General features: G+C 44.5%; 1 protein-coding gene across 1 annotated transcript in view; it reads right to left on the bottom strand.

Moving 5' to 3' along the window:
- LOC124795454 (hemicentin-2-like) overlaps nucleotides 1-15,502 on the bottom strand; it is a 403,018-nt gene that overhangs the window by 53,379 nt on the left and 334,137 nt on the right. Inside the window, exon 6 of the mRNA XM_047259480.1 lies at nucleotides 3,939-4,090. Coding sequence (XP_047115436.1) covers nucleotides 3,939-4,090 — 152 coding nt within the window. The remainder of the gene's footprint in view (nucleotides 1-3,938; nucleotides 4,091-15,502) is intronic.

Genomic DNA, 15,502 nt, shown 5'->3' with positions numbered 1-15,502 from the left:
ATCCGTTAACGCATACAAATACGTGGGTATATCAGTTGGAAGAATATGAAATGGAATCAACATTTAGGCTCAGTCGTAAGTAAAGCATGCAGTGGACTTCAGTTTATTGGTAGAGTACTGGGGAAATGCGATCAATGTACAGATTACTTACAAAACTCTCGTCCGACCCGACCTACAATATTGCTCATATGTGTGGGACCCATACCATCGGTAACATTGGGCCTAGGGATGTTTAGGAGTGTGGAAATCTGACATACAGACGTGTGACACAAGTGACACCCAATCACCTGGCCACGTTCGAAGTACGTGAATTCCGCGCAGCGCCCAATTCTGTTCTCTCACGATGTCTAATGACTAATGAGGTCGCTGATGTTGGAGTATCTGGCAGTGGGTAGCAGCACAATGCACGTAATATGAAAAACGTATGTATTTGGGGGTGTCTGGAGACTTTTGATCACATAGTGTATTAAACAAAGGGAGCTTGACTCGTGGGCCATCGCTGTGAATTGTATATAAAACGCACACAAAATAATATTTAAGACACGAGGGTCTTGGCTCATACGGCAACAAACTGGGATTCCGTTACAAAAGAGGCGGCTGATTTTATAATGAATAGCAATAATTTTAACAGATATCAGGGTTACACACACAATAGGATGTATGGGGCGGACTTGGGTAGCAGCACAATGCACGTAATATGAAAAACGTATGTATTTGGGGGTGTCTGGAGACTTTTGATCACATAGTGTATTAAACAAAGGGAGCTTGACTCGTGGGCCATCGCTGTGAATTGTATATAAAACGCACACAAAATAATATTTAAGACACGAGGGTCTTGGCTCATACGGCAACAAACTGGGATTCCGTTACAAAAGAGGCGGCTGATTTTATAATGAATAGCAATAATTTTAACAGATATCAGGGTTACACACACAATAGGATGTATGGGGCGGACTTTGGAAGTCGAAAGGAAGCAACGACGAATACTTGACGCTAGTAAGGAGGCGGGAGCGGCAGTATCAAAGGTGTCGCGGGCCCCTCACCCCACCTGACCTCACTCGGTACCACGCCGAGCCGGAGCTGCTATGACCTGCCCAATCATCTTCTGCGCCCGCGTGGTTTCGGCCCAGCTGTGACTGATGCCAGAGGTCGCAATTGTAGCGACATGGCTTGAAGACAGAGGAGATTTTATTGAAAACAGCCAATCATTATATACTGGATATGTTTCAGGAATATGCTCGGAGCAAACGGAGGGAGCAAGCAATCCATTTCCTTTCGATGCTTTCCCAATCTGGTGTCCGCTACAACGTGGAAGTTCTATTAGTTAAGCAAGCTGCGTCTATAGGTAATGACACAGATTTGAAATTGCTGTATACAGACTATTTACGCGGGGTCAAGGGCTATCTAGAACATCTGTGGCAAGAGACGTGGAACGTGTTCCAACAAACGACAGATGGACATTATTCGGTGTTAAAACCTCGAAATTTTACAAAGATGTAGTTTACGATGACATATTTGAACCTATCAGCTACTTCCAGCATCATTCGACTCTGTTTCAACCACTCCTCTTTTCCTCTACGTGTACAATGAAGCAATATTTAGAATTGTCCTGCATGTGAGTGTGATTCTGAGTCTGAAGCTATTGTAAACCTCATCTTGGTTATGTGAACCAATTTGGACTGTGGACCGTTAGATATTTTTAAATGACATTATTGGAATAGCATACCGCATCCTACATCTATTTCGTTTGCCAGAGTCATTCGATTTCGTAAAGTGACAGCAATTTCATTAAGAATACTGTGAAATGACTGCAGGCTTTAATGGTATGTGTATTTCATACTTACGGCTTTCTTATGATAACGTTTCAGAAATGGTATGATCTGATAAATCAAAACTTTCTAATTCAATTCTAAGTGTATTTTTTAACGACGTATGGCGGACAAAATTGTGACAGGTTGTGGCTTTATACTGTAAACGCCATTTTGCGTTCTTTCATACAATTCAGTGTAATCATGTGATTTAGATGGCTAGATAGAGAACACACTCAGGACGACAAATAAATAACTAAATAAGTAATTAATATAATCTGGCTCATTTGCATGCTGTGAATTAGGTTCCTCAAGACCTATACTCACACTCTGATGAAAGTAATGATAAATAGCGGAAATTAGAACAGAGAGAAACTTGACATCGGAATTGGTGATCACTAAGCGGATGAGGTTAAGCTACTCTGCTAGGTAGGCATCAAAATAACCCATGACGGACGGATCAAAGACGAGGCGAGAAGCAGATTATCACTGGCAAGAAGGGCATTCCTGGCCAAGAGAAGTCTATCAAACATAAGTTGAGGAAGTAATTTCTGAGAATCTACTTTTGGAGCACAGAATTGTATTGTAGTGAAACATGGACTGTGGAAAAACAGGAACGTAAGAGAATCGAAGCAATAGAGATGTCATGCCAAAGACGAATTTTGAAAATTAGGTACATTCGTGAAGTAAGGAATAATGACTTTCTCCGCAGAAAGGGCGAGGGAAAGAATACGTGGAAAACAATGACAAGAAGAAGGGACATGATGATAGGGCACCTTAAACCATCTGGGAATAACTTTCATGGTACTTGATAAAGCTGTTGAGGGTAAAAACTGTAGACTAGAAGATGACAGAGATTGAAATATTTCAAGCTAATAATTGAGAACGTAGGTTGCAAGCGTTACTCTGAGATAAAGACGTCGGCACAGGAGAGGAATTCCTGGAGAGCTGCATCAAACCAGGCAGATTACTGATGACCCACAAAAAACTGATTTGTTTTACTTGACTTGACTTGGAAGAGCAGTTGAACGGAATGGACAGTGTCTTGAAAGGATAATGTAAGATGAACATCAACAAAAGCAAAACGAGGATAATGGAATGTAGTCGAATTAAGTCGGGCGATGCTGAGGGAATTAGATTAGGTAAATGAGACACTTAAAGTAGTAAAGGAGTTTTGCTATTTGGGGAGCAAAATAACTGATGATGGTCGAAGTAGAGAGGATATAAAATATAGACTGGCAATGGCAAGGAAAGCGTTTCTGGAGAAGAGAAATTTGTTAACATCGAGTATAGATTTAAGTGTCAGGAAGTCGTTTCTGAAAGTATTTGTATGGAGTGTAGCCATGTATGGAAATGAAACATGGACAATAAATAGTTTGGACAAGAAGAGAATCGAAGCTTTCGAAACGTGGTGCTACAGAGAATGATGAAGATTAGATGGGTTGATCACATAACTAATGAGAAAGTATTGACTAGAATTGGGGAGGAGAGGAGATTGTGGCACAACTCAACTAGAAGAAGGGATTGGTTGGTAGGACATGTTCTGAGGCATCAAGGTTTCACAAATTTTGCATTGGAGGGCACCGTGGAGGGTAAAAATCGTAGAGGGAGACCAAGAGATGAATACACTAAGCTGATTCAGAAGGATGTAGGTTGCAGTAAGTACTGGGTGATGAAGGATAGAGTAGCATGGAGAGCCGCATCAAACCAGTCTCAGGACTGAAGACCACAACAACAACAACAACAACTTAAAACTTGATCTTATACTTCTTAATAAGTAGATTATAGTAGCTTCTAAAATTTGTTAAACGCGTCAATAATTGTATGAAATATCGGTAATACTGTTCTCTGTGGAAGTCACTAGATTTGGAACCTAAAACTGCGATTTAGTGACAGGGTGATCGTTTTAGCCATTTAGTAATTAGATTAAGTCATCGGCGAAGGCGAAGTTCCTAAAATTTCTCAATTTCCTCCACTGCTTACGAGAAGTACAGACAATAAGAGCAGGGAGGGGGTACACAGCCGCCCCAATCCCTTCCCTTCCATGCCCTTCAACTGTCACAACTGCTGCCTGCTTCCTGTACGAGCTGCAGGTGACTTCGCGCTCTGAGAGTGCGTGCGGCCACTCACCTTGTCGGTGCTGGCGGGTAGCCGCGTGTTGTCCAGCCACCAGGAGACTACCGCCGGCGGCCGCGACCCCACAGTGCGGCAGGCGATCTCGTAGCGCCGGCCGGCCGTCAGCGGCTGCTCGCTGCTCAGGATGGTCGTGGACAGCGGCCTGACTGCAACAGCGCACCCGCCCGTCAGCCGCTGCACTAACCACTTCTCGAGTTGGCGGATGTATAGCTAACTGCCGTGTTACTCATTGCCTTACTTCACAGATAAATTGACTGGGACACCTGGCGTTGCCACGGTATTTATATATTCCAGCCTTGTATTGGTCTATCTCCACCTCACTCTTATCTGCTCTGTCCAACTCCTCACCCCACTCTCCGTCCATCTTCTCTTACCTCTCTCTCTCTTTCCATCTTCTCCCCCCCTCTATTCATCCTCTCTGTACCCACCTCCTTCTTCCTCCTCTCTTCCCTCCTGCCTCTGACCATCTGCTCCCCCGTCTCTCTCATCCCTTTCTTACCATCACATCCTCCCCCTTCACTCTGTCTCTCTCTGTCTATCTCTCCCCTCCTCTCTATATATCCCCCCCCCCATCTCTGTCTCCTCCTACTTCCCCTCACCTCCTCTTCCCGATTTCCTACCCTCCCTCTGTAATATCCATCTCATCCTTCCCCTGTCTGACTACTTACTCTTCTCCGAGTCCATGTCTTCTGCCCCCTCTCTGGCAGTCACTCCTCATCGCCCCTCTCTCTGGGCACGTCCTTCTCCCCCCTTATATGTCCATCACGCCGGTATCACCCCTTCAGAGTATGATACTGGTGTTTCTTGCCACAAAAGTTTTTCTTGCCAAGTATTAAAAGGTTCAAATAGCTCTGAGCACTATGGGAATTAACTGCTGAGGTCATCAGTGCCCTAGAGCTTTGAACTACTTCAACCTAACTAACATAAGGACATCACACACATCCATGCCCGAGGCAGGATTCGAACCTGCGACCGTAGAGGTCTCACGGTTCCAGACTGAAGCGCCCAGAACCGCTCGGCCGCCAAGTAGTAAGTAAGACGTGTTCAACGTTTCGTTGTTATCCAACCAGGGGCTTAGTAGGTAATGTTGAACACATGCTTATGTGACATATATTCCACATATGTGAGCTGATTCTCTGCTGTGTTACGCCGAAACACTGCACAATGCATGTTATTCCTATCCGTGGTATTCAGCCTTGTGGCTTGATCTTAGGTCCCGGAACATGTAGACAAATTTATCACAATCGTGATCTGTCTGACACAATGAACAGCACAAATGAAAAAAAAATTGCACTCCATACATTTAAAAGTATTCTAGGTCAATTAAATACGTGAAATAAACAGCAACAGATCGTTTTACAACATTTTTAAGTCAACCTTTTTACTCCACGTCCCCGCATTTACCGGTTGTGGCGACACTGCCACAGTATTTTTTATACATATAACGACCTGCAAGTAAGAAATTCGCTTGAAACTGCTCCACTTGTTGCTGTTATGCTTCGGTGTCACCACATATTCATTCCGACCCCTATGGGATGTAATTGATTCTTAACCCTATTGTGCTTCTTTCCAGATTGCAACCAGTATGTAGGTGATTCTTTAAAGAGTTTAAGTCCTGTACAAACCTGCTTCAAAATTTTGGTTAGTTTACAAATGAATTAATTTTTGAATATTTTATGTTAAACTTGTAATAGAGAAAATTTTTAGAAGAGTTTTCAAATTAAGTACAAACCAAGTTGGACGTCACGAAGTTATCACATAATCAAGCACTGACTGCGGAGGTCTTGATAATCTGCGCTCCATTTTAAGAAAACTAATTTTTTAGAAATATCAGTGTTCATGAAGTCATATCTCCTGGATTATGTGTCGTACGATGGTATGGTTTGGATGGATGTTTAATGGAACTGTGTTGCTAACAGATTTGGTCGTAATGAAGTAACAGATTAAAACGTCATCCTTGTTGCGATACTTTTACTGAATGAACAGAGGAAATAAACTTGTGGAGCATGCTAGTGATGGAAAGTTTCGAAACAGGTTTGAAATTACAAGTAAAATTTGTTGGAAGCCTCTAGACACTCTCATTCTCAGATACTAGACGAATAAAATTTGCATGTTTACGCAACTTTTTCATCTCAACCCGTACTGCCGTTGACTTGTAGTCGATCTTACATTTCACAGTGATTCTTGCCAGGTAACAAGTGATATGTTTGCCACGTTTGACTGAAATCAATCCAGTGGTTTAGGAACACAAAAAATGGTTCTGAGCACTATGGGACTTAACTTCTGAGGTAATCAGTCCCCTAGAACTTAGAACTACTTAAACCTAACTAACCTAAGGACATCACACACATCCATGCCCGAGGCATGATTCGAACCTGCGACCGTAGCGGTCTCGCGGTTCCAGACTGTAGCGCCTAGAACCGCTCGGCCACTCCGGCCGGCGTTTAGGAACAGATGTTAAATATACGTGATGGAGAATTGATATACACCTCACAATCTGCCATGCAAATTGGATAGGACGTTACAATGTTTCCCATTTGTAACTTAAATGAAACACTGAGTTTAACTGGCGGACTTATATTAGTGCTACCCATGTAGTAGTACGTTTAACATAATTGCTCCGAAACTCCCAGAGTTAATGGGAAGGTTTTCATTTACACTGCCGCTCGCCAACCTTGTACAAGGCAGCAAACATCTGAAATTCTAAAGTTCCAGAGCGAAGCTACCTCTCTTGCATTACGGCGGTTCCGGCGCGAGGCGGACGCGAACAATAACATTTCACCACCGAGAGAAAGTCAGGTAGAACCGCAACATCGGCGCTTCCGGCAAGCCAGACAGCGCATCTCATGAGAAATGTAGTGGGGCAGCGCAGCTGGACAGGGTCACTCTACCTTCGTCACATGATGAAGGAAACGCTTTTGCTAATGCAACGACGCATACCAAGAACTTTTTACGAAACAGCCACATACTATAATAAACCCATTAGGCAAACACGGTAGAGCGAGAACCGCTGATACCTACATCATCACACGTCCTACGCCGACATGAAAAGTGACGTCAAGTAAACGTTAGCCACTAGATCGCTCCATAAATTCCCCAGCATCTTACCTCGTGAGGCAGTTGGTCAGGCGGGTCAATGGACCACATAAGGTTTGCATTCGACTCCCTGATTACAGTATAGTGAAGTCTGGCACAATTCTGTTGTAGATTTACTGCAAGCTACTGAAGAACGACACCCGCTGCTAAGAGAGATGGCTACCTCGCCATAATCGCCAGTCGCGGAGTTCAACACCACAGCCTGCTGCTGTCAGTGATGAATGGACCCAGGGGTCTTTCTTTCCTATCGTTGCGAGTCAGGACAACAGCGTTCCCAATACTTCGGCGGACTGACCAGGCCAACATGGTAATAATACACGGCTGCACGGCAACCATCGGCGCTATGCAACAGATGGAGATGGACGGTGGTGAACAAAAGGGGGCGGAGCTCCCCCAAATTCGGTGCATGGTGCGGCTACCGCCGGAGACACAGCGGGCGCTAAACTGCCATTTGGTTGAAATCGATCATGTAGTTAAGGAGAAGATATTGAAAATATAGCCGGCCGGAGTGGCCGAGCGGTTCTAGGCACTACAGTCACAAACCGCGTGGCCGCTACGGTCGCAGATTCGAATCCTGCCTCGGGCATGGATGTGTGTGGTGTCCTTAGGTTAGTTACGTTTAAGTATTTCTAAGTTGTAGGGGACTGATGACCTTTTTTTTTTTTTTTTCAAAATGTATGATAAAGATATAGTCCACGCACTCCGCTGTCCGTGCGACGTCAAGTTCTGAAACCAACATTTAAGTTACGAGACGAACGGCTATCAGCCGAGTTTCTGTTCAAATGCTTCAAATGGCCCTAAGCACTATGGGACTTAACATATGAGGTCATCAGTCCCCTAGAACTCAGAACTACTTAAACCTAGCTAACACAAAGACATCACACACATCCATGCCCGAGACAGGATTAGAACCTGTGACCGTAGCAACAGCGCGGTTACAGACTGAAGCACATAGAATCGCTCGGCCACACTGGCCGGCCGAGTTTCTGTCAATACCCACAATTTGAACTGAAACAAATGTTACAATATTTCCTATTTGCAGCTTAAATGAAGCATTGATTTTAAGAACTGATGGACTTGTTGCACTGGTAGTACACATGAAGTAGTAAAGTTAATATAATTTCTCCGAAGTTCCCGATATAAAAGTGATGGTTTTTGTTTATACGTTGGACAGGTGAAAGGGTAACGAACACTGTGATACATCGTACACACCGTTCTTTCGTGTTTTTATATGCAACTGAGTTTTATTTCTGCGATGAATTCCTGTATTTGGTGCAATGAAAGTCATTTAATTGAAGCTTTCCTTGGAAGTCGAACTTAATACATTAGGTTGGCTGGAAGCATTTAGTTCTCTGGTGATTTCTCAACAGTACATATGAAATGTTTTATTGTGTTTTTGTAGGAAATTACATACGTTTCTACCCATAATATCCGCTTTTTACCCAAAATAAGTTTTTCTGCTTTACGACTTTTACTTATGTCATTACCGAAACGCAGCGAGATGAGAAGTGAAATGTATTTGGAAACGATAACACAGAAAACTCCTGTAGTGAGTCTGTCGCGTCAGAATTCTTGTTATTCCTAGAGATTTATTCCTGAAGAACAACGTATTTTTACTAGCTCTATGTATAACGTCAGTTATTATTCAGTTTATAATATTTAGACAAAAAGAAAATGATCGCTTGGTATTATTGTAGTTCTACCGCCTGGAAAGATGCAGTGATAAGAACCACATAAACATCCAGTCCCTAAGCCAAGAACCACTCCGACTAGTCCGGGAATCGAACCTAGGACCATAGGATCTTGTGCATGGAACGCTAAACAATTGAACCAAGAGATGCGAACATTTAGATATCTACACTATCAAATAGAAAACTTTCCGCATCTGCTTGCTAACAGTATCATTCCTGAGCTTCAGTCTGTAAATTCGCCACCTTAATCTTGAAAAGTGTGGTCACAGTTCCTTTCAAACAGCTTTACGTGAGGAACGAAATGCTACTTCCTCTTACATATCTTGCAGTGCACCCAAACGCTGCCCAAGATTTCACCGTTGTAATAAAAAAACTTTTGCAGAAAACTCTTAGACATCATTCTTTCACTGAAGATTTAACAGTGATGGATGTAAAATATTAAAATTAAGTAAATAAGCTGTGGCCGCCGCATTCCGTCTCCTATACCGATGTCGTTAGTGTGTCCTGCTGGAGCGTACCTATCAGTATCAATACAACCATCTCTTCTATGACTACTTTCAACGATTTTAGACAGATTCCAAGGGAAGTAGTCTACACATAAAACTGTTCAAATCATGTCTGTTATTGCGTTTCGTTATTTTGAATAGATTACTATAGGTTTTTTTCCGAGGCATTACGTGTGCTATTTTTTTTATCCATTCGTACGCGATGGACGGAGGGTATAGTACACTGCTGGACAAAATTAAAAGATGGATAACATGAAACCTAATAACGCGGGAAATACTGGAGGCAAATAAATGAAAATAAGTACGGGTATAATTTATTGTACAAAAATCATTTGTGCCGGCCGGGGTGGCCGAGCGGTTCTAGGCGCTTCAGTCTGGAACCGCGCGACCGCTACGGTCGCAGGTTCGAGTCCTGCCTCGGGCATGGATGTGTGTGATGTCCTTAGATTAGCTAGGTTTGTTCTAAGTTCTAGGCTACAGATGACCACAGATGTTAAGTCCCATAGTGCTCAGAGCCATTTGAACAATCATTTGTAAAAAACAACAGTTCGAATTCCATTGATTAGCTTGAGTAATGGCCAAGATCCAATGTGTTAAAAATCACATTTTAGAAAATGGCTGTCAAAAAGTAGCTAGTATTGTGTGTGGTCGCCTCGGACAGACACACAGTATGTATAGCGAGGAGCCATATGATTAACACGCGAGTTCGGGAGTGCCTGAGGAAGTCGGGGACACTCTTTGTCCAGAGCAGTTTTCAACACCTGAATGGCTCAGGATTGGGTTTGGCGTGTCGCATCTGCCCTCTCAAGAGCATCCCAAGCAAGTTAAATAGGATTCAGGGCAAATGATTTACCCAGTCAAGTTACAGGGTGAATGTCTTCGCAAGGAAGATATTCGTTAGCCAGTCAGGCCGTATGTGATTTTTCGTTGTCGTCTATAAAAATGAAATCAGAACCAACAGCACAAAGGGCTGTCTCCCTTCTGCGCCTCTGGGCTTTTACGGAACCAATGCCAAACGCATGGAGCAGTGTGCGGATATGGTGCAAGACCCCTGCCGAAATCATCACACCTCCGCCATCATAGGTGTCCCATTCCCTGATGTTGCGGGTACCTCCATATGAAGACTCGCCGAGAGTCACATGGTAGACTGAATTTGGCCTGTTGAAGCTTTGTCCGTTGTTAAAGCTCTCTTTTGTGGGAGGCGTCGAGTGGGATGCACACGGCCGACTTTCTGACATACGGCCTTGTTCCGCGAAGCCATCTAGCAACCGTCTTCCTGACAACTGTTGTTACTGTGTCAGCAGCGACGTCACGAGAGAGTTGTGTAGCTGTAGACGTCCTCTTGCGCTTGGCTGAAAGCACCAAATACAGTCTCGATTGGCCGTTGTGGCTATCGGGCGACCTTGTCCTGGTCTTGTGGTCACTGTCCCACTGGTTATAAACAGCTTCCACATATTCGAGATAACACTTGGTGTTACGTCCAATTCTCTCGCAACCTGAGTTGCGACTACGTCAAACCCACCCATATTTCTCCATCTCATCCGTCATCTAAGCGATGATGTGTACGTATTTCACTGAAAAAACGAAAATAAAGCGAAAGCAGACACTACTGTCATTCGCAACGGACGTAATTGCGCAGATTTTTATCCGTCCCGCTGGTGTCGGGCGGCCAACACGAATTCGTAACCTTATCTCAGCTACGCCAGCGCCAAATTGTTTGCATATTGCATTCACGGTCCCAGTCTTGTTTGGTTTCCTCTGATAAATGTGGCAAAATGGTACCCATCTCTTAATTTCGTCCACTAGTGAATATATTCTTTAATAATGCTGTCTTATCCGACAATTCACTTCCCTGTTCTTACAGATCTTGCTCCGTCTACCGCCGCCAGTACCATCATGAATACAATGGCTTATTTTGTTAATAATGTAGATTCTACTCCAGATGATTTAGCCATGTATCGTATCTCTGTATACAAATCCCTTTGAATATGTACGAATAATTTTGTACTGCAGTGATTACTGTCTTAATTAAAACAGGTTGTCGACTATAATAAACATATGTCGTAATCGAGAATGTTTTACTGAATTTTAATACCACGGCTAAGATAAATACACACATCAAAAAACGTTTTGCCTCACCTGGGTTCCGATAGTTCCAGAACCTATACAGAAAATTGGAATAGAGATCAACATTAACATCATTTCCGCCCTTTTTACTGCGCATGAAAACCACGCATTGTGTATTGTACCACCATACAGCGATGCCTTCAGAGGTGGTGGTAAGGATTGCTGTACACACGGGTACGTCTAATACCCAGTAGCACGTCCTCTTGCATTGATGCATCGCTGTGTTCGTCGTGGCTTACAATCCAGAAGTTTATCAAGGCACTGTTGGTCCAGATTTTCCTACTCCTCAACGGCGATTCGGCGTAGATCCCTCATAGTGATTGCTGGGTCACGTTGTCCATAAACAGCCCTTTTCAATTTAACCCAGGCATGTTCGATAGAGTTCATGTCTGGAGATCATACTGGTCACTGTAGGCGAGCGATGTCGTTATCCTGAAGAGAGTCATTCACAAGATGTGCTGATGGCGGCACGAACTGTCGTCCATGAAGTCGAATGCCCCGCCAATACTCTGCCGACATTGTTGCACTATCGGTCGAAGGATGGCAGTCACGTACGGTACAGACGTTACGGCGCCTTCCATTATCACCAGTGGCATACGTCGTCACCACATAATGCAACCCCAAAAGAGCAGGAAACCTCCACCTTGCTGCACTCGATGGACAGTGTGTCTAAGGCGCTCAGCCGGTCCGGATTGCTCCCAAACACGTCTCTGACGATTGTCTGGTTGAAGGCATATATGGCACTCATCGGTGAAGAGAACGTGATACCAATCCTGAGCGGTCCATTTGGCTTTTTTTTTTTTTGGCCCATCTGTACCGCACTGCATACTGTCGTGGTTGTAGAGATGGACCTCGCCTTGGGCAACGGGATTGAAGTTGTCATCATGCAGCTTATTGCGCACAGTTTGAGTCGTAACACGACATCCTGTGGCTGCACGAAAAGCATTATTCAACATGGGGCGTTGCTGTCAGGGTTCCTCCGCGCCATAGTCCGTAGGTAGCGGTCATCCACTGCAGTAGTAGGCCTTGGGCGGCCTGAGCGAGGCATATCATCGAAAATTCCTGTCTCTCTGTGTCTCCTCCATGTCCGAGCAACATCGCTCTGGTTCACTCCGAGACACCTCGACATTGAACTTGTTGAGAGCACTTCCTGGCACAAAGTAACAAATCGGATGCGAGCAAACTGCGTTATTGACCGTCCAGGCATGGTTTAACTACAGACAACACGAGTTGTGTACCACCTTCCTGGTGGAATGACTGGAACTCATCGGCTGTCGGACTCCTTCCGTCTACTAAGCGCTGCTTATGTATGGTTTTTTACATTGGGCGGGTTTAGGGCCGTCTCAGGTCAAAGGGACTGTGTCTGCGATACGATATCCACAGTCAACGTCTATCTTCAGGAGTTCTGGGAACCGCGGTGATGCAAAACATTTTTTATTGCGTATAAACTGAACGTTAAATCAGAAGTCACCTACAAATGAATGCCACCAGGTGTCAGCTTATCGTGATGTTATACACCAGTATGACTGCGTTATACTGAAATCAACATGTATGGCCTAAGCTCCAAAGAATAACTGAGCCTGCTATACTCAGTGGCGGCCATTCCTTCACAGAGTGAGTTGACCGTCTAATGCCGTCCTTCAGTAGAGAAACACGAAGTGCCGTGGAGGAGTTCCCAATAGTCAATAGAAATTGAATCTAATTAGTCTACGACAAAATAAAATCAACCACAGACATTTTAATCCTTGGGCAACGTACGTTTTAGAAGGGTTCGGTCGTATGTTAAATCTATCTTCATGCAGAAATCAATATCAGAAGAATAGAGAGAAGTCAGCCATAAAGTAGATTTAGCATTTTTATTATTTTGAAAAGGAAAATGCTTTCACAACATGAAGATGAGAGTGTTATAGTGAATTTTAAAAGAATGAGGATGCGTAAATGTGCGCTGATTGCAACTGTAAGATCTCCCTGTCAGAAAATGTCTCATCCCTTAAGTGCTGGAGAGGGGAGATGGACTTTAATTCATTATAAGGAACTCTGGCTGTGGGAACATCCTTCTTGGTCGCCCCATCCCATTCCCTCTCCATCGCGCACGTGCGCCCACACGCGTATATACACATAGAACGATGGCACGCTGACCCTTTGTAAGGGTTTTGATGACCAAGCTATTGAGCGTCCCATATCCAAAATCATCATCAATGAAAAAGTAACAGGAATTACAGTATTAAACGCTGAGCAGTTAGCGGATAGAATGAGAGAATGTTCTCAAAGTTGGAAAATCAACTGCTTTAGTCCACAGTCAGTATTTTATTTTGTCTACTGACAACCTGGTTTCGGTATCAAATGCCATCGACATGCCATCACATGGGTCGCAGTAACCAAGAACGCTTCCAAGTAGGTGTGACGTATAAGTGTTTCATATGTTTTAATATCTCACACCTACTTCGGTAACATGTCTGACGACTGCACGCCATGGGTGGTCTGATGAGGACCTTGTGTCTACTATGGTCTTTATATCAAAAAGCTCACCCGGTCTGAGTGAGGGGATGGTTCAAATGGCTCTAGGCACTATGGGACTTATCATCCTAAGTCATCAGTCCCCTAGCACTTAGAACTACTTAAACCTAACTAACCTAAGGACATCACACACATCCATGCCGGATGCAGGATTCGAACCTGCGACTGCAGCAGTCCCGCGGTTCCGGACTGGAGCTCCTAGAACCACACGACCACCTCGGCCGGCTGAGTGAGGGGAAAGAACCTAGGTAGGCAATTGCTAATGAAATAGTTATTGAAAAACTTTTCATTTCAGGAGGACGCTGTAGTGGGTTACTTTCTTACTGGTGTGTCTCAGCGTTGGTGGGGTTTATCACAAAGCAGAACTCAGTCTTTGCTGAGATTCTCATATGTAGGTACTACGGACGGTCGCTAAGCTTCGCTAAACGTTTTAGAGTCCATAAAGAATGGCGCCGTGTGGTTCTTGACTATAGCACAACGACTTTGGCTTTCCGAAGAGGCCATTTTCTTGGAATAAAAGTGCCTTTGAATAGAATGAACGCTTTATAGCTGTGCTTCGCCAGCGAAAAGCATCAAGGACGGACGTAATTCGGGGGGCAGTAATGGCGCAACTTGAGGCGAAGTCTCCGCCGTTTATCAGCAGGGGTGCAGAGCTGCTGGGCGGGCGCGCAAACTGCCGCCACCGAGCGTGATGCCCGGGGAAGTCCTGGTCTCGCTCGGGACGTGGCGTCGCCTCTGTGGCTAACGGCAGCAGTGCGGCCAACTTCTAACTCAATAACGCAGCCGGCCGCGCCAGCAGTTCACGACTACCCCTGCTCCACCACTGTCCGTCCGGACGAGGCTACACGGGGACGACAGTCAGGACTGCAGGAGGAACAGTGCCTGTTCCACGGCACACTTAGTAACTACATGTACGTGACTCGCAGCTGCTTTCATTATTGAGATGCCTACTGGAATAAACCGGTTCAGTAACTTTAGTACATACTAGTTCAGTTAATGTAGTCGTAGTGACGTAACCGTAGTGACTTATCGAGGATTTCTGGTCTCGCTGATTCGTAGGTTGAGCAGCTCTCCCGCTTTGCCTGCTTCTTTCAAGGTTTCGTTTGCTGTGGTGTGTTTCGGTACTTCTTCTCTCTTGGTCACTTGATGTTTGCTTGCCCTTCGCATGCTGCTGGTGCGTGTTGACACTACTCACGCAGTAGAACATTCCAACAATGAGGCCAGGTCTAGTAATGAACACACAATGACCACCTGAAGGAATGCGCCAAGTGGTTCTTAGGAGAGACACAGGTGCCTGCATAACAGTTGCAGTGGCAGCATGATGCCCTACAATGGGGAAAACATTGACGTGCAAGGCCCCCAGAACAAATACCGTACGACTTATTTCTTTAGGGCTACATGAAAGCTGAGGTGTATTCTATCTCTCGGATGTGGAACTGGTTACAAGAACTCTGGCAGCGGCTACACAAATAGAGAACACACTACGCGTTTGTCGTTAACACAGGACTCCCTGCTACGTTAATACCTGCTGTGGGCTGAGATTAATGGTGGTGATTTTGAACAGTCATTGTGATGTAATAGTGATCATAACATTTCACAATCACACACGATTACCAACTGT

Source organism: Schistocerca piceifrons, chromosome 4 (genome assembly GCF_021461385.2).
Source record: "Schistocerca piceifrons isolate TAMUIC-IGC-003096 chromosome 4, iqSchPice1.1, whole genome shotgun sequence".
NCBI lineage: Eukaryota > Metazoa > Arthropoda > Insecta > Orthoptera > Acrididae > Schistocerca > Schistocerca piceifrons.
This window is presented reverse-complemented; position numbering and strand designations above follow the sequence as displayed.